The 19,296-nt window shown below is 41.6% G+C and overlaps 2 protein-coding genes across 2 annotated transcripts in view; one reads left to right on the forward strand and one right to left on the reverse strand.

Annotated features, from left to right (window-relative positions):
• Window positions 1-18,051, reverse strand: part of Riok1 (RIO kinase 1) — a 29,799-nt gene extending 11,748 nt beyond the window's left edge. The window contains exons 1-9 of the mRNA XM_008831643.3: window positions 17,800-18,051; window positions 15,246-15,438; window positions 8,787-8,877; window positions 7,699-7,768; window positions 5,316-5,358; window positions 3,872-3,964; window positions 2,257-2,369; window positions 2,089-2,169; window positions 386-472 (exon numbers count right to left, since the gene is read on the reverse strand). Coding sequence (XP_008829865.1) covers window positions 386-472; window positions 2,089-2,169; window positions 2,257-2,369; window positions 3,872-3,964; window positions 5,316-5,358; window positions 7,699-7,768; window positions 8,787-8,877; window positions 15,246-15,438; window positions 17,800-17,870 — 842 coding nt within the window. The 5' untranslated portion in view covers window positions 17,871-18,051. The remainder of the gene's footprint in view (window positions 1-385; window positions 473-2,088; window positions 2,170-2,256; window positions 2,370-3,871; window positions 3,965-5,315; window positions 5,359-7,698; window positions 7,769-8,786; window positions 8,878-15,245; window positions 15,439-17,799) is intronic.
• Window positions 18,052-18,330: 279 nt separating this feature from the next.
• Window positions 18,331-19,296, forward strand: part of Cage1 (cancer antigen 1) — a 63,459-nt gene continuing 62,493 nt past the window's right edge. The window contains exon 1 of the mRNA XM_008831646.3: window positions 18,331-18,469. Within this exon, the coding sequence (XP_008829868.2) occupies window positions 18,428-18,469 (42 nt within the window). The 5' untranslated portion in view covers window positions 18,331-18,427. The remainder of the gene's footprint in view (window positions 18,470-19,296) is intronic.

Genomic DNA, 19,296 nt, shown 5'->3' on the forward strand with positions numbered 1-19,296 from the left:
TTAAAGACAGGGTCTATGCAGCCCTGACTGGCCTGGGACTCACCATATAAACTACCCTTGCCTGGAACTCCCAGAGATCTACCTGACTCTGCCTTCTGAGTGGTGGAATTAAAGACATGGGCTACTATGCCCAGCCAATTATTATTTTATGTGTATGAGTGTTTTGCCTACATGTAAGTTAAGTGTACCCAAGGAGGCCAGAAGAGGGCATTGGATCCCCTGGAACTGGAGGGTTGTTAGAAGCCATGTGAATACTGGGACCCAAACCCAGGTCCTCTGCAAGAGCAGCCAGTGCTCTTAACTTCTGAGCCATCTCTCCAGCTCCTAGTTTGAGTCTCTTAAATTACAGTTCTGGATATGAAACTCTGACTTTCCATATACTTACATGTCATCTTTGCCAATAAAACCCATCACAAGAACATGACTTCTTAGCATTACTGGTTCTGGACATGGTATCTCTGCTGTGTTTAGCCTGTGATGTAACATATAAAGGGATAATTGGAAAGTCAAAAGTATATAAACAAACTACAACATCTGTAAAGCATGGAAAGAACACTGCTGCTAGGAAACAGCATCAAGTCTTCTCAATTATATTACTGTGCTTCATAAACTCTAAGATACCCAAGATTTTAAGTGGCAACATTATATACCACTATTAAACCCCATAACCTGTGACATTCAGTCCACTTCTATATATGTGTGTATATGTATATATACATATGTACATCTTAAAATTGATGAGCTATAGATGTTCACAATTATCTTTTGAATTATCAGCATGAAAAATATGTAATAAAAATTATAATATTCGTACCTAATAGCTAGTTGTACACAGGAAGATTTTGGAAAGACTCAAAAACAAGTGATACTTGCTTAGTAGCAAATTATACCTGTGTAAAGCACATAATAATGACTTACTGTTATACCCATTGATAAAAGCTTCTCTCAGTTCTCACCAAAGAAGCTTCTTGCAGCAGACAGGTATTGACACAGAAACCCATAACTAGTCAATGTGCAGAGAATAAGAGACTACAGAGTGCTCAGCTCTAAATGGGATGACTGTATCACACCTTTTCCTCCCAAGGCTCAGGGATCATTGCATTTCAGAAGAGAGGGCAGAAAGGTTATAAGAGCCAGAAGCGGTAAGTGCAGGCAAAGGAACTGTGTTTTCCAGACACAATAGGGTAATCACACATATGAACCCACAGCACTTGTGACAGCAAGAACAAGACAGGGGGGCAAGCCCAAACCAAATAAAAATCCAGCATGGAGGGGGAAGGGCTCAAGAAGCACCAGTCCTAGCTGAGGAAATATTAACAAATGACAGCTGCTGGGAAAGGGAAGTCTATTTTCTTTACGGGTGTGATGGCAGGTAGGTTGACCAGGCTCCAGGGGATGGACTCACACAAGAGCATTTGGGGAACACAAATTAGACTTGATAGTCCTTAAAAAATAATAGGAGAGTCAGGTATGGTGGTGCACACACTTAATCCCAGCACCCAGGAGGCAGAGACAGGTGGATCTCTGAGATCAAAGTCAGCCTGGTCTACATAGTGAGTTCAGGCCAGCTGAGGTTACAGGGAGACCCTGTCTCAAAAACCAAAAAACAAAACAACAATAACAACAAAAAACAGAGGACATGAAGGGGGATAGGGAGGGAGTGATTTGAGAGGAGATGGGGAGGAGGTCTGAACACGATCAAAAACACATTGTATGAAATTCTCAAAGAGTCAAAGTTAAAAGACACTTGAAAAAGAAAACCCAGAAACTTTAAGAAATGACGAGGTGAGCACCTGACAAGGTTTGTCTGAAACTCCAATAATTTTTTTTAAATGACATCATCATTGACTGTATCATTTACTACCAAAATTCCTGTAAAAAGCCTTTATCTGCCTCAGCACAAATTCTCCATGTTTCACATGGCATAAGGCTCTTCAAATAGCAAAATCCCTCAGCTTAGTTCAGCATATTTAGTAACGCTACAGTCTAAAGAGTCTCTCCACTTAGACAGAAATGGAGATCGAAAAAATGTTGGGTGCAGCAGACACAAACACAGAAACACATGAGCATATGTACAACCCCAGGCACCTGATAAGGTTTCTCATTTCCTTTTCTGCCCACGTCTTCACCATTTTCCTAGGGTTTCCTTTACAATAGCCATGACGAAATCTTAAATAAGAACAACATTTTTTACTTTAATCATTGCATGATTGTTTTAGCACTTGAAGAAAAAGAAGTTAAAGAATCTGGGCTCACCTGAATTCCCCAGTTACATACTTATCACGATCTTTGAACACCAAAATAGAAGTTTTATAAATCTTGATTGCTCTGCTCTCTCCACTGGCTGTGCTAGCATGGTATACATTAGCCTATTTTGAATAAAAAACAAAGAAAATAAAGCCTGTGCTAAATAACTACAGTGGTTTACTTTTCCAGTTGATTCTAACCTCCAAAGTAAACTGAAATAACATCCATAAGTAATAACACCATCTTCTGAAGGTGTGAATTAAAATATCCAGGCCTCTGGGACTTTGCTCATACGAACCTTTAGCAATGGTAAAGCATGCACAAGGCCCATGTAAACTCAAGCAGACAAAAACCTAGGACAGAGCTGGGGAAATGGGCAGCAGGCCCCAACTTTGGCCAAAGAACTACTGGCAGCTGATTCCTGCTGGGAGAGGGAGAGTTAATCTTTTTAAGGGAGAGACTCTACACAGGCTGACTTGACTCCAGTGGATGAACTTGCACTGAGAGACTCTGGGTACACAAATTTGACTCAATAAGCTTTAGTATATATGACAGAATGCATGAAATGAGGTGGGGGGACGGGATGTGCAGATGGGAGAGAGGGTACAAAGATGATTAACATGTTTTATATGAAATGCAACAAAATTCAATTAAAAAAATACAAAAAAAATCAAACACTATCAAAAAGCACAATAAATTTATCTTCAGAACATGATTGTGTGCCATTTGATCATTATGACATTTCTGTCAAAGACAGCTGCATATCCCAGAGTGGTCCCATGAGATTATATTACCTAGTGATGCCATGGCCATCTTAGTTTTTCTATGTACACACCATGATGTTCACACAACAAAGCCGCCTAGTGGCTTATTTCTCTGAATGCAGCCTATTAAATAAGGTATAACTGTATATGTAGTAAAATTCAATGTAAATATAAGAATTTGTTTTACACATATGTATATTGAATATATAAAAAATATTTAAAGATATTCTTACATTTAATTAATTCCCACAGAATGAGTTGGTAATTTAAAAAATTCATGCTCAGGCTGTCCAAATAGTTCAGCAATTAAGAGCACTGGCTACTTTTGCAAAGGACCTGAATTCAGTTCCTATTACCTACATGGCAACTAACAACTGTTCATAACTCCAGTTCCAGGGGATCTGACCTCCCTCCAGGTCTTCTGACCTCCACACAGGTGCACTTATATACATGCAGACAAAACACTCATACACATAAAAATATTTTTAAAATACTTGTCTTTTTCTAGATTTACACACAAAGAAAAACAAGGCTGACTCAGAGAAATAAGTTATTCTCTAATTCCCTCACTCACTAATAATATTTTTAAATTAGGACTCAGGCCCATAGTGATCTGACAATCTAAGCTGGGCAAACAGATTCAATGATACAATGCAGCAGTTATGCTGATCAGGCAGTTACATATACAATTTCTTATCTGTTAACTCAGTAATTATCAATCAAGATAGTCTCCAAAAACATTGTTAATAAACTGTGACTTTTCTCTTCAAAGGCACAAATTATTAGTGCCTAAGTTGTACTTGGTATCTGAAGTAAGAAAACTAATGTGAAAACATTCAGTCAGCCCAAGAAAAGCTTACTTCTTTTCCAGTGCTAATGCAGCCATTTATCTCTGATATTATTCCTCGGGTCAACATCTTGAATAAAATCATCCTTGTTCTGGGATCCAAAACCTAAAAAGAAATTTAAAAAAAAAAAAAGTTCAATCATGAAACAAATCTAACTGTAGGCCAATAAAGATAGAGACCCAGCGTAGGCGATATGGCTCTGTGAGTAAAAGCACTTTTCATGCAGGCCTGGCAACCCCAGTTCAAGCCTCAGAATTCATCCACATAAAAGTAAATGGACCGAACGACCACACAAAGTCATCCTATGACCTCCACACAGGTGCCAAGGCTTATGTGTTGCTCCCTTCCTAAATTATGTACATATACATACAATAATAAAATTTTTTTTAAAGATACAGACCCAGACTCTGCTCCCACTTGTCTGATTCTTCAACGGCACAAGTGGTTTTGGACTACAGGGTAGCTTCTACTCCTTAGGGGGTTGTGAAGGTACAGGACAGAAGAGGTACTTAAATCTTCAACCAAGGTGCTATAGGTCCAGAGGTTACTACTTCAAACTGTGGATATGTGCATATATGTATGGGTAGAAGAGAGCACAGGTAGGTAACAGAAACAATAATATAAACCTTTTTCTTTCTTTAGAACAAAAATCTGGGCCAGACTGCGTGTGATGACACACACCTTTAACCCCAGCACTTGAGAGGCAGAGGCAGGCAGATCTCTATGAATTGGAAGTCAGCCACAGCTATATATTAAGACTGTTTAAAACAAAATAAATCTGGGCTGGGGCCACTGCTAACCTTCAACCACATTCTCCAGAGCCAGGCATGGTGGCACACATCTTTAAATCCAACACTCAGGAGGCAGAGGCAGGCGAATCTCTGTGAGCTCAAGGCCAGCCTGGTCTACATAGTGAGTTCCAAGCCAGCTGGAGCTACAGGGAGACCCTGTCTCAAAAAGACCAAAAAAAAGAGAGGCCAAAGACCACCCTCTCCACAGAAATAATTAAGTGTATATAGTTTCTACACAACAAAAAAGTGGATTTCTAGTTAGAAAATTGAAGGTAATATACCTTTTTCTTTCTCTCCCCTCGTCTATACCGGAACCCTTGATACATGCAGGTATTTAACCTATTCTATGGGAAAGGTAACAAAATCCCCATAGACCTTGCTTAAGAAAGACTGTGGTATGATAATCTCTCCTTCCCCAACCTCTGAGAGGGGTGACACATCACATAGTGGCTTCAAGGGCTATGGAAGGGCCATGACTCTTACTTACCTATTACTGGTCCTATTACACAGCAAAATGTCAATCACTACACTTAAAGAATGAGTATTACACAGAGGCAATTTTAGGTAACATTAACACCAAGCAAGAAGGATAAAAACGAAGCACAATTCAAAAAGGAAAGAAATTCTAATTTAAAATAAGAAGTTGAAACAGGTTTGAACTGTACCTGTTCTACAGTTGCTCTGTCAGCCTTATCTTTAATGCGATACCTGATGAAACAAAAAAGTATAGTTAACACTCAAAATCCAGTGAGAATCCAAAAATAAAGCTTCTGCATGTACATCATTTTGTAAAAATTCCTAAGGAGTTTCTTTCATATCAGATTTCATGATCTAAATATAGACTCTGCACTCAGCGACACTTTTCTTCACTTAACATGAACTCAATTCTCCAGCAGGCATGTCCAACCTCTTTTGTATTTCTTTTTGTTGTCCTTTTTTGATTATTTTTTATTGTTTTCATGCCTGTAAGTACACATGTACATGCAATGGCAACAAAGAACAAAACAGGAGTTCAGATCCCCTGAAACTGGAGTTACTGACCATTATCAGCCACTATATGGGTGCTGGAAACAGAACCTGGGTCCTCTAGAAAAGCAGCCAGTGCTCTTAACTGCTAAACCATCTCTGCAGCTTCCTTTTTTAAAAAGCTTTAAATTTTTAAAATTTTTACTTATCGTTATTGTGTGTTAATGATGTGTGGGCACACATATGCCACTGCAGATATGTGGAAGTCAGAGGACAACTAAGAGTCAGCTCTCTCCCTCTAGCACGGGTTCAGGCTTGCATTGACAAGTGCTTTTAGCCTCCATTCCCACCCCCAGCCATCTACCAGGACACAGAAGTCTCTCCACATTCCTGAAGTATTAAATAATAAAGCACCTGGAATAAAGTAATAAAATACCATGTCCCTTATATCTTTAATGATTCTATAAGCCCAAAATTATGGTCATTTATTCATAAGGCTGCTTCTTTATAGTTTTATCATTTTAAACAGTCTTCAAAGGCAAACTCTTGATTTGCTCCAGCCCACATATGAGATAACTCAATCTAGCACAATAATCTAAACTAATAAGGATTCAAACACAAAGAGTCAGACAATTCAGTGACATAATAAGTGACTCTGGTGTTTCTCAAAAAGCTAGTTTCTTGAGAACACAGCAATAAACGAGAGGAAAGCTGGTTTCACTGTTCAGCTCTAACACTGGTAGTTGTATTATGTTCATGTTATTTTCTATAGTGCACTGACAAAACCAGAGTTATTAGTACATAAGAAAACTTAACCAGATTTTGAACAATTGGCTTTAAGAACAAAAATGTAAAGGAAACAGTTCTTGATTTTTATCACTATTTAGTTTTAAGTCTCCCCTTGAATTTAAAAAAAAATAGTTTGTGCAGGGGCTGGAGAGATGGCTGAGTGGTTGAGAGCTCCGACTGCTCTTGCAGAGGACCTGGGTTTGATTCCCAGCACCCACGTGGCAGCTTTGAACCATCTTTAATTCTAGTTCCAGGGGAACCTGATGCCCTCTTCTGACCTCCAAGGCATTGCACAACACGATACGCTCACATACATGCAGGCAATACACTCATATATATAAAATAAAAATAATACCATTTAAAAAAAATAGTTTGTGCAAATGCACAATTAAGATAAATTCTAAAAAGCTTAAGTTTACACAGTCTAAACTAAAATCTACATTTATCCTCATGAAAACATAAATTTCACAAGATTGTATCTTTTATGTTTCTCAAGACTTAATATTCTCAATTTACAAAGGTATAAATACTCTAAACAGTAAAAGCATAAGGGGCTGGTGAGATGGCTCAGCGGTTAAGAGCACTGATAGCTATTGCAGAGGACCCGGGTTCAGTTCCCAGCACCTACATGATGGCTAACAACCATCCATAACTCCAGGTCCAGGGGATCCAATGCTCTCTTCTGACTTCCATGGGCAAAAATATAAAAAAACATAAAATATGTTTTTTAGTATTTTACTTATTATTTTTATTTTATATGTATGAGTGTACTGCCTGCATGTATGTGAGTGCACCCATGTCATGCAATGCTACAGAGGTCAGAAAAGGGCTTCCGATTCCCCTAGAACTGGAGTTAAGGATGGTTCATAGCCGCCATGTGGGTTCTGAGAATCAAATAAGGGTCCTCTGCAAAAGCAGTCAGTGCTCTTAACCGCTGAGCCATCTCTCCGGGCCCACATAAAAAAAATTTTTTTTTAAATGTGTACAAGTATATTGCCTGCATGTATGTGAGTGCACCTGTGTCGTGCAATGCTGCAGAGGCTGGAAGAGGGCTTTGGATTCCCCTGGAACTGGAGTTAAGAATGGTTCATAGCCGCCATGCGGGTGCTGGGAATTGAACCCGGGTCCTGTGCAAGAGCAGTCAGTGCTCTTAACTGCTGAGCCATCCCTCCGGCCCCAATATTTAAAAAAAATAAATAAAAGCATATAAATGAACATCCTTTCCAGAACAGTTATGCTACCTAGTCTAGAGAGTCCCCATGCCCCACGTTCTGTAATGAAAATATTACTTACATATCTGCTTCTTTCTGTCTAGATTTTTCAGTGACTTTATTTATGACAGAATCAGTAACATTTAGCTTATCTAAAAATACAAAAACTCACAATGTAAATAATGCAAAAGACAAAGAAACCCACTAATAGTCTCTGACTAGGACATTCCTCCCCGTACTCCACACTGATTTCTCCTCTTCTATAGTTTCTAAATATTTTACTACAGTTAGGATATATTTTTCTTATGAGGTAAACATATAAATTAAAATATTATCTTCATTACATGTGTATTCATTATTACAGATATAGTTTTGGGGCTAGAAGTCTTTAAAATTTTAGATATAGAAAACTTGAAAATACTATAGTTACATATTAAGCCTCAGATACTTAGTATTTTGCACAATATAGATGATACAATTGCCTGAATTTCAAGTTTAATTCTGAAAGCTTCAGTTTCTTTTCAAGTTTAGGCCCATAATGAAGACCATAAAAGTTATACACATTAATTTGGCATTTATGGACAGCTTATTTGAGAGACACTGTGCTTTACACAGAGTCAAGGACCCAGAAGAGGAGAGTAAGTGTTTAATTAGCATTTTGAGCCTAGCATTCAACTAAGTCATTAACACCAACAGAGAAAGTTTCTAACAAAACAAAATAGTATTTTCAACATACTTCTATATCTAATACAAAATCCAATGAAGGGGCCAGGTATGGTGGAGCACACCTTTGATCCCAGCACTCGGGAGGCAGAGGCAGGTGGATCTCTGAGTTCAAGGCCAGCCTGGTCTACACAGTGAGTTCCAGGCCAGCTAAGGCTACAGAGACCCTGTCTCAAAAAAAAAAAAAAAAAAAAAATCCAATGAAGGACAAGAATTGGAAGAGCTCTGTAACTTCACATTCCCACAACAAATGAAAAGACAGAACTACAAAAGTGAACTAAGGTGATTTTAAATCACTAAAAGTTTTCATTTTCTTTAGCTTTATCATCAGGTCTGTACCACTTGAACATATTCACTTCTTAAGCCAATAAAAGAATGCATACCATTTCACAATATTTTAAAGAATTTCTTCATAACTCGGTGAGGCAATATATTTTATGAACTTACCTAGATTGATTTTATTTTCAAATTTTCGTAAGAGCTTATCAGCTGGAGTAGACATTCTGCCTGAATTATAGCTAGAAGTCTGTCGATTTGCCTACGAGAAATTAGTTTTAAAAAATAGGATTAGCTGTAAATGCAAATGTAGAGTCCATAATCATCTTTTTTCCTTAGGTCAGTTATTTTTTTAAACTACATTTATTGGTGGGCAGGGGTGCATCACACATGTGGTGGTCAGAGGACAACTTGTAGAAGTTGATCTTCTCCTTCCAAACAGTGGGTCCTGGGGAATGAAAAGTTGACAGGCTTAGTGCCAAGTACCTTTACCTGCTGAGTCATCTCCAGGCCCCAGTTAATTAAACCATCATAATTTAAGGAGCATACTAAGAAAAGAATTAACTTTGCTTAAAAAAATTTTAAAGACATTTGAGGGGCTGGAGAGATGGCTCAATAGTTAAAAGCATTGACTACTCTTGTAGAGGACTTGGGTTCAGTTCCCAGCACCCACATGGTGGCTAACAACTGTCCATAACTCCAGTTCCAGGGTATCCCATGCCCTCTTCTGGCCTCTGTGGGCACTGCACAACATGGGTGCACTTAACAAGCAGGGAAAAACACTCATACACAAAATGAAAATAAAAATCTAAAGCCATTTGAAAGAGAAGGCTAGAACAAAAGCCACACTGAGAATGTACTAGACATAAAAAGGGCCTATTAACAATTGCTAATTCAGTCTTGTAGATATCAGTATGAAACTCTAAGGCTGAGTTTTCTTATTTGAAAAGAACTTAAAAAGGTTTTAACTTTTAAAATAAACTTTTAAAATGTTTTGGGCTTGGGGTACAGCACTTAGATCTAACATATGCAAGGTACTGAGTTCAAGACCCAGCATCATTAAAAAATAAAAATTAACCCATGCTTCCTACCAGTAACATGAATATTTGACTGATTTAATTTTTGCAGTGCTGGGATGCACACTAGGTAAGTGCTCAAACAATAAACTACACCTCCCCAACCCAATACATATTTAATTGCTATAATCACCAGCAACCCAAAGAGCTAACATTTAAGTATATACATCCAATATTTTATTTTCTAGCTTTCTTTAAGGGGGATCAGAGTCTATGCTAAAATTGCTCAGTCTTAACAGTGAATCAATGGAAGAGTTAGCAAAATAAGACCACAGTAAATTTCTTTGGTTATTTTAAAGATGTATGCATTCTGGTGTATTTCAACAGCTAAAGGAATATATTTTTCCTCCATTCCACATCTTACGGCCACGTTTATAAACCACATTAATCCTATGGCTCTCTTGTTACTGACAGCTTGAGAAGCAGGCTCTGGTAATTGACTTTGGCACACAGTAGATCAGGAACCTACTTCTACTTCCATTACTTGTCATCCATTGCCAACACATTATGGCTTCTCAACATCTCATCATGTGAGCCAGTCCCACAGTAAATTCAATTGAGGGCTGGGGAAATGGATTAGCAGGTAAGAGTGCTTTCTGTGCAAGCATGAAGGACTGAATTAAAATCCCCAGTGCCCATGTAGAGAGCCAAGCACAGCAATGCACACCTGCAATCCCACTGGTGCTGGGGGCAGAGACAAGAGATCACTGGCGCTTTGCTGGCCTCTTACCAGGCTCCAGGTTCAAAGAGACACCCTATCTCAAGGGAATAAGAAAAAGTGGTAGACTAGGACAAAGGGCATCTTCATCTGGCTTCCCTGTATGTGCATGGGCATATAAACCCACATGTACACACAGACTACTCACATACCACAGACAGGAAAAAAAAAACTTGTAAGGTTGGTAGGATGGCTCTAGAGGTAAACATGAGCCTCATGATGAATCTGCACCCCAGAACCTAGGGTAAGAGGAGAGAACCAACACCCAAAAGTTGTCCTCTGACCGCCATACTCGTGGCTAGAGCGCACGCGCGCGCGCACACACACCATACACACTCAATAAAATAAAATTTAATGGCAACAGTAATGAACTTGCACTGAGGGACATCGTGGGACACTAACTTTACATATTAGGCCTTAATACAAATGACAGAATGTATGAACTCCAGTGGGGGGCTATGGGAGGTGCCAAAGGGGAAGAGAGAAGGGGATATAAAGATGATTTTATGTATGAAATACATAATAAAAAAATTTTTTAATCCCAACCATAAATTTAAACAAGATTGTTCCTAATGTTCCTTCCTCTACCATAAGCAATCTTGGAGGATGATTCTTGTCTCTTATAGCTGCTGGCAAAGTATTCATAAGCTTCTAACATTTTCTATGACACATCAGTTTACCTTCCAAACAATTTTACCCATTTAATTGATCATTAATTATATTTTGTGCCTCTATCAGTTTCGTAAGTGAAGAATGGCATCTCTACATACAACATTTTGCCCCCAGTACTGAGGATGTGTATTAGGGTTCTCCAAAGAAACAGAACCGGTAGAATGAATATGTGTGTGTCTGTGTGTGTCTGTGTGTGTGTGTGTCTGTGTGTGTGTGTGTCTGTGTGTATTTATGTATAGGGATTTATCAGCTTAGCTCACAAGATAGAGTGCGAGTAGTACAACAATGGCTGCACCACACTGGAGAGGCTGAGACTTTGTAGGAGTCTAGAAATTGGTACCAGAGAGTGGGATATTGCTGTGGCAGACCTGACCTTGGTATTTTGGGGAGGACTGTGGAAGCATTCAGAACTTTGGGCTAGAAAAGCCATTGAGTGCTTGGAGTTTGTTGCTGTGGAGCTTGGAACAATTATAAGAGTTGTAGACAATGGAGGCCTGGCCTGTGAGGCTTCAAAGGGAAGCAGAGACTATCAGGGCTGTTTGTGTGAGATTTTGAATTAAGAATCTGTGGGTTCTGGTTGGCTGGGGCTGAAGAATCAGCTGTGATTAAGAAGAGACCAGAAGAGACCAGAACCTGAAGTAAAACCTTTGCTTTACTAGGACAACTGATGCTGGTTAGCTGGGGCTGAAAAATCAGCTGCAAGTAACAACAGACCAGTATTATTGCGGTGAAGTCTTCTGGGAGGTATTTCCTCAGGGTCAGTGCACAGAGTGGACCCTCGCCTCTATCTCAAGCTGGAAGCAGGACTTGGTAACCTAAGAGTCTCCTGCATGGTTCTGGTGTTGAAAGCATGAAGGGGTCACAGAGAGCAGCTGAGGCTTGGCACTCTGAGAGGCCAGGAAAGGCCATAGGTGAAAGTGCAGCTTCAGTTGCAGTGAAGTCCCCAGGATTGAAGGGGTCATGGAGAGAATCTGAGGCTTTGCACCTGTAGAGGCAAGAAGAGGCCATTGGTGAAGGTGTAGCCTTAGTTTCAGTGGAGACCCCAGCTTTTTAGAGATGCCAGGATGGTGCGACGACCACCAAGGACAGCTGTAGCTGTGGAATGGAGCTGGCCTGGGTCTGAGAGACAAGCTGTGTGTGCTGTGGATGGCAGAGTCAGAGAAGTGGAGCTGCCAGAACCCTTTGGAGCCCAGAAGATTGTGAGTGAATCCCAGATGTCCAGCCTCAAGCTACTTTGCTGGACTTTGGTTTTGCTTAGGTGTGCCCAATTCTTCCCTTTGAAATAAGACAGTACCAGTTTTGAATTTTATAGAAGCCCACCCAGTTAAGAGACTTTTAAAAGAGACTATGGACTTTTAAGTGTTTGGACTTTTTAAGGACTGTGGAGTTTTTAAGGTTGTACTGTCTTATATTGTGACATTCATGTTAACATCATATCTTGGGGACAAGAATTAGAAAGGTTATGGTTTAATAGTGATGTGTTTGTGTGTCAAGTTGACAAGAGGTCAATTGTGCTGGATAGCTTTAGTGTCAAATTGACACACCTGGGTTGAGGGAGCCTCAACTGGGGAATTACCTTCATTGGACTGGCCTGTGGCCATGTCCATGGGACACCTGCTTGACTGTTGAGTTATATGGGAGGGCCCAGCCCACTGTGGGTGGTGCCACCCCTGGGCAGGTGGGCCTGTGTTGCACAAGAAAGTAGGCTGAGCAGGGGCCAGGGAAGCAAGCCAGTAAGCAGCATTCCTCCATGGCCTGTGCTCCAGCTCCTGCCTCCAGGTTCTTGCCCTGAGTTCCTACCTTAGGCTCCCTGGTGAACTGTGACCCAGGAGATGTAAGACAAATAAACCCTTTCCTCCCCAAGTTGGTACTGGTCAGAGTGTTTTGTCACAGCAATGGAGAAACAAACTAGGACAGGATGGAACCAAGGGCCTTCTCCTTCCTAGCTCTATGACTAGCTCTATGACTGAGCTACATCTCCAGCCTTCTCCCTGAACCAGAGCTAGGCTGGTGGACAGTGAGCCCCAATGATCATCCTATCTTTGCTCTCGACACCAATGAGATTAAAGGTGTGACACCTGGCCTTAGTTTGAGATAAGATCTGAGTTTTCAGGGCTGGAGAGATGGCCCAGAGGTTAAGAACACTGACTGTTCTTGCAGAAGACCCAGTTCAAATCCCAGCGCCCACATGGCAGCTAACAACTGTCCAGTAATTCCAGTTCCAGGGCATCCGACAGTCTCTTCTGCCCTCCACCGGCACTGTACAACACAGGTGCACTTACCTACATGTAGGCAATACAGACACACATATAAAATAAAAATAATAAATAAAAAATAAAATAAAATAAAACAAAAAACAGATCTGCGTTTTCCAGGCTGGCCTTGAAATTCTGATCCTCCTGCCTCTTCTTCCCAAGGAGCTGAGTTTACTAAACTGAACCACCAGGTCCAGCTGCCATTTCTTTAATTACCAATGAGCTTAAACTTTTTTCTCCCCTCAACCTTTCAAAATTTTTTCTTTTTTCTGTGCTGGGGAGCTGGGGAGCTAGGGATAGGCCCCCAGGACTTGTGCATACTAGCCAAATGCTTTACTATTGAGCTATATTCCCAGCCCCTTTTCTGGGTTTTTTTTTTTTTTTGGTCTTTTTGAGACAAGGTCTCCCTGTAGCCCCAACTGGCCTCAAACTCACAGCAATTAGCCTGCCTCTGTCTCCCAAGTGCTAGAACTAAAGGCATGTGCCACCACACCAGGCTTCTGTTTCTTAAATGATTTGTAGTTAATGGCCTATTCATGTCCATTCCTATGCACATTTTTAAGTTCATAAATCTTAAGATATTTCAGTAACTCTTAACATTTACTGATTATTTAAAGACTCCAAAGATAGGAAATTATTAGAACTATGGAGAAGGTAAAGAATGAAAATGAATAAAAAGGCCACAGGACAATATAACCTAAAAAAAAAATCCTCCTGCGACTCAATTCCAGAACCACAAAGTCTTTTAAAAAAAAAAAAAAAACACAAAAAAAGCCAAGCACAGTGGCACACACCTTTAATCCCAGCATTCAGGAGGCAGAGAAAGGGAGATCTCTTTGAGTTCAAGGCTAGCCTGGTCTATAAAGAAGTTCTAGGCCAGAGCTATAGAGTAAGAGCCTGTCTCAAAAAAATAAATAAATAAATAAAAAATAAAGAAGACATGGAGTTGGGCAGATGGCTCAGTCAGTACAGTATCTGTTATGTAAGCCTGAGGTGCTACATTCAGGTCACCAGCATCCATGTAAAAACCCAGGCTCAGTGTCACATATCATCACATATCTATAATCTCAGCACTGGAGAGGCAAAGACAGGCAGATCCCTGGAGTTCAAATGACAGGACAGCCTGGTTGAACTGGAGAGCTCCAGGCTCCTTGAGATTCCTTGTCTCAAAAGATAAGGCAGAGAGGCTGAAGAGACGGCCCAGAAGTTAAGAATGCTTACTGCAGAATCATGAAGACTAAAGTGTGGGTCCCAGCACCCACAGAGTAAGCTGAGGAGTCCCCAAAAATTTGTATCTCCAGCTCCAAGGGATTGGTGCCACCTTCTGACTCCTGGATATACAAAAATGCAAACACCTGCACACACGTGTGCACACATATATTTACACAGGTACATACACACACATTAAAAAAAAAAAAAAAGAAACCGGGCATGGTGGCACAGAGGCAAGTGGACCTCTGTGAGTTCAAGGCCAGCCTGGTCTACATAGTAAGTTCCAGGCCAGCTGGGGCTACAGGGAGACCCTGTCTCAAAAAGATAGGGGAAAAAAAAAAAAAAAAAAAGGGAGGGGGGCTGCAGAGATGGCTCAGCAGTTAAGAACACTGGCTGCTCTTGCAGAGAGCCCAGGTTTGATTCCCAGCACCCACATTGCAGTTAACAACTATCCGTAACCCCAGTTCCAGGGATCTAACATTCTCTTCTGACCTCTGGGAGCACTGCAAAACACAGGTGCACATACCTACATGCAGGTAATACACTCATACACACAAAATTTAAAAAAAAAAAAAAAAAAATTTATTCAAAAAAAAAAAAGATTAGATGGAAAAGACACCCAACATTGACTCGCACGCACGCACACACACACACAGATACAAGCAGATAACATAGATTTAGAAAATCACTTAAATACCTGTGGGTTGTTTCCTCCATTCCAGGCACAACCCTTGGTGAGTTTACCATCATCCCAGTCCCAATCACTGTCATCATCATAGTCTTCCTCTTCCTCTCTCTCATCTTCAAAGTTCTCTTCTGTCATATCATTTTGAAGGTCTTTAAACAGAATGTCTTCTTCTCCTTTAATTGACTTCAAATCTGTGTTTTCACTAGAAATGACATGACATTTTGGAATGTTTATACATCCTCTTAGTGGGGACACACACACACACACACACACACACACACACACACAATATAAAAGGAAAAATATATGCTGACATGGCCAAAGGTTCCCTTAATCTCCCAATAGGCTCCATCTTCCTCTTTTTTCTACAAAGATTTAATTTTTATTTGTATATGTGTGTGTAAATGTATAGAACATATGCACAGGTGCCCACAGATGCCAGAAAGAGGGAGTCTGATCCACTGAAGCTGGAGTTACAGGTGGTTGTGAACTGCCTGACATGGGTGGTGGGAATCAAGCTCAGGTCCTCTGGAAGAACAGCAGATGTTCTTAACAGCTGAGTCATCTCTCCAGCCCAAGCATCACCACCTTATTATCAAGCTCTCCTGTTTCTCTGATTTTTCTGCAACTATTTAATTATTCTCCATGCCCTAATTCTAGTCTTCCTATGTTAACTGTGCTCTGCGACTACATGGTGCATGAGTAGGAAGAAAAGAGATAATTGCTGAATCTCTAAATACAATTTACTAGGACTTCATAAATAGGATTCATAAATCAACTCTTTAATTCCCAATAACCTGAGTGGCATGTTACAAGTTTCAACTGCACAAAGGCTCCTAAGATCCTCAACCTCAGAACTAAGTACTTCTCTGCTGTGAGAGATTATCTTGTTCAGGTAGCATCACTGGACAATACCTACTTATCAGATGCCACCAGTGTACTCCACCCCCAGTCCAGCTGTGACATAAAAATGTCTCTTTGGTAGGGTGGCAAACTCAAACGCAGTAGAGAACCACTGGTCTAAGGTTACAATATCCTGTGTGTATGGGAGTGGACAGTAACAGTGCATTCTCATCGCTAGTCTGTGTTCACTGCCCACACTGGCTTTGTTTCTTCTCTGCACTGGCATTCTTCCATAAGGAGTTCTGTGAGCTAATCTATAACTGGAAGACTAGAAACCGCTCTTATTTCACAGGCTAATCCCTATTCATCACTCCCATATTAGCAGTTTGCCTGGTTATTTAGTATCAGTTTGCCCCAGCAGAGGACAAGCCTTGTGTCAATCAGGAGGGTGGTTACCAATATATCTCTTAACACCCAACACTAGATCTGACACAAGTGGTCAATATATGTATATTTATTGAAACACTCCCGACCGATGAATAAAATCTACACATAATGAATACATGGCATAAAATACAAAGTTCTTTCTTGGAGTTTCAAAATAACTATGTCATATTATTTTTTTTGTGAGAGTTATCTGTCAGTGTTCTTTCATCAGATCTCATATCCAGCTTAACTACCAAACCTGCCACTTCTACCTCCAAATCATATCTCTGATCCTAGCACTGCCATCTATCATGTATGAACCTGATTCTCGTGAATTGATTCTCTTCCACTTACTCTCCATAGCCAACTGATTCCTGTAACTCATAAGATTCATTATGCACCTACTAAAATCCCTCCTCTGGCTTTCTATAGGACCCTTGACTCCTCAGTAACTTGTAAGGCTCTACCTAACCCCTTTTCTCCCTTCTCTGTCTCAACCCCCACCCTTCATCCTGTTGTAGGCACTGGCCTCTTGGTCTTCCTTTCACAGGCAAGAGAGATTCACTGTAGGGTCTCTACCTGTCCTCTGGGTCCAAAAAGCAATTTTTCCTCTGCTCCTTCACGGCAATTAAATCTGGGCTTTGTTTTTTGTTTTCAGTATTGGAGATTGAATGAGGGCTTTGCCTATCTCCCAAGCTACTAAAGCTGGACTTAAACCAGTTCTTCTCTGATTATTACTCAATACATGAACCCATTTCAACTATCTGCAAAGTTTTATCAAGAATACCTGCTGCGTACAGACCCTGCGTTCGACTCCCAGCACAAACATGGCAGCTAACAACCAAAACTCCAGTTCTAGAGGATCTGATGCACTCTTCTGGCCTCCGTGGGCATTGTGCACTTACACACATGCAGGCAATACACTCATAAAATAAAGATAAATTAAAAAATTAATAATAATAGCCTGCCCTCCTTTCCAAACAGACTTGGTTTATCTTGTCATCACTATCTCCAGGTGGAAATAAAACTTGACACAGAAAGTGCTATTTGTGGACCGCTGAATATAAAAAGACGGAGGAAAAGAACAAAACGCAATGACTATCTCCAACGCAGCTTCTCGGCTCCGCTACCCTTCCTGGGAACCCACAGGCTTGTTCGACAAGCTGCTTTCAGGAACTCTGCCCGACACTAGGCCAGACCCTGAGCAAAGACCAACCACAAATGGGTGCCAGCTCCCCGAGAGGAGGCGGAGAGGGCGGACTCTGCCTAGGCTGTGCGGTCTCCGGCCGCCTACCTGTCGGAGGAGTCCGCGTCGTCAAACTGCCCGGGGACCACCCGGCTCATCAGCACCCGCCGGTAGTCCATGACGGAAGGGGCCTCTGCGTCCTCGGCGCCCCGGATGCGTCCGCGTCGGGCCAGAAACTCAAGCCACGAACCAACCCCACCTCCGCCTCACAAACCGTTCAGAAACCGCTAGACCAAGAGTGCCGACCACGTGCCGCAGCGTACCAGGATCCAAGACTACAGCCAAATTGCCCACCTACAGACCGGAAGTTGTTTACCGGAAGTTCCGGCCCTGCGACGTGCGGCCCTCCGGGAACACATCTCCTACGGTGGTCCGCAAGGTCAATCCGCGGTGTGAAGTGTCGCGTTGTTCTCCGAGCAAGGAATGCCGCCCCCGCGCTCGTTGCTCCCGAGTTTCTCGTTTCCTGCACCCCACCTGTGATTCCTGTCTCAAGAATTCTCCCACTTAGCCTGCGTACTGTCGCTGTTCGTTTTTCCGGGCGTCCAGTGGGCTCAGGCGGACGTCACACAGGCACGTTCGGGCGGCCTCGGTGAGGACGGTTGGGAGGTTTCAACCTCCTGCGAAGCAGTGGAGGAGGAGGAGGCACCCCATCCTTAGCCTGGGTCCCTGAGACTCTATGGATCGTGGAAGTGAGCACACTCCCGTCTTCGACACTTTGGTGCGTTGCTTTTAGGTGTAAATGAGACAAGTGGTTTGGGGGGGGGGGGTTGAGACTGGGTGTCCCTGTAGCCCCAGCTGTCCTAGAACTCACTGTGTAGACCAGGCTGGCTTCGATCTCACAGAGATCCACCTGCCTCTGCCTTCTAGTGCTAAGAGTGAAGGTGAGCCACCGCAGCCGGCTGAGACAAGTGTTTTAAGTTGAAGTTTTTGTCAAACTACTGAAAACGTTTTTCAAATATTTGTCATTTTAATTTTATGTATATGAGTGTTTTTCCTGTATGGGAAGTAAGTGCTTCGTGTCGTCCAGAGTCGGCAGAGATCAGAATAGGGTCTCGGATCCCCTGGAACTGGAGTTGGACGCTTGTTAGCCGCCATGTGGGTGCTGGAACTTGAACCTCGGTCCTCTGCAAGAGCAGCCAGTTATCTTTCAGGAGCCCTCTTTCCTAACACCTTGGGATCTGGGACTAGAACTGATGTGGTGTGTGCGCCTAACAGGCAGAGCACTCTGTAGGCCCTTACTGCCCATCTTAAAGCAGCTGTAGATGGAATGGGTATCCCAACATTTGAGTAACAATTTTAAAAAATCTTAACAAGCTGGCATGGTGGCGGGCCTTTAATCCCAGGACACAGATTTCTGTAAGAACGAAATCCGGGCCATCTGGGGCTGCAGGGAGACCCTGTCTCAAAGAGACCAAAAATGAATTGGCAGGTTTTGCACAGCCATAGGAGACATGAACAAACTTGTAAAAATGTAATCACAGATACACTGACAAAAACCAAAAGAGAAATGAAGCCTTTTTTGCATTTGGGAAACAATTTTCAGGA

The sequence above is a fragment of the Nannospalax galili genome, unplaced genomic scaffold, assembly GCF_000622305.1.
Source record: "Nannospalax galili isolate Female #2095 unplaced genomic scaffold, S.galili_v1.0 scaffold72, whole genome shotgun sequence".
NCBI classification, from domain to species: domain Eukaryota; kingdom Metazoa; phylum Chordata; class Mammalia; order Rodentia; family Spalacidae; genus Nannospalax; species Nannospalax galili.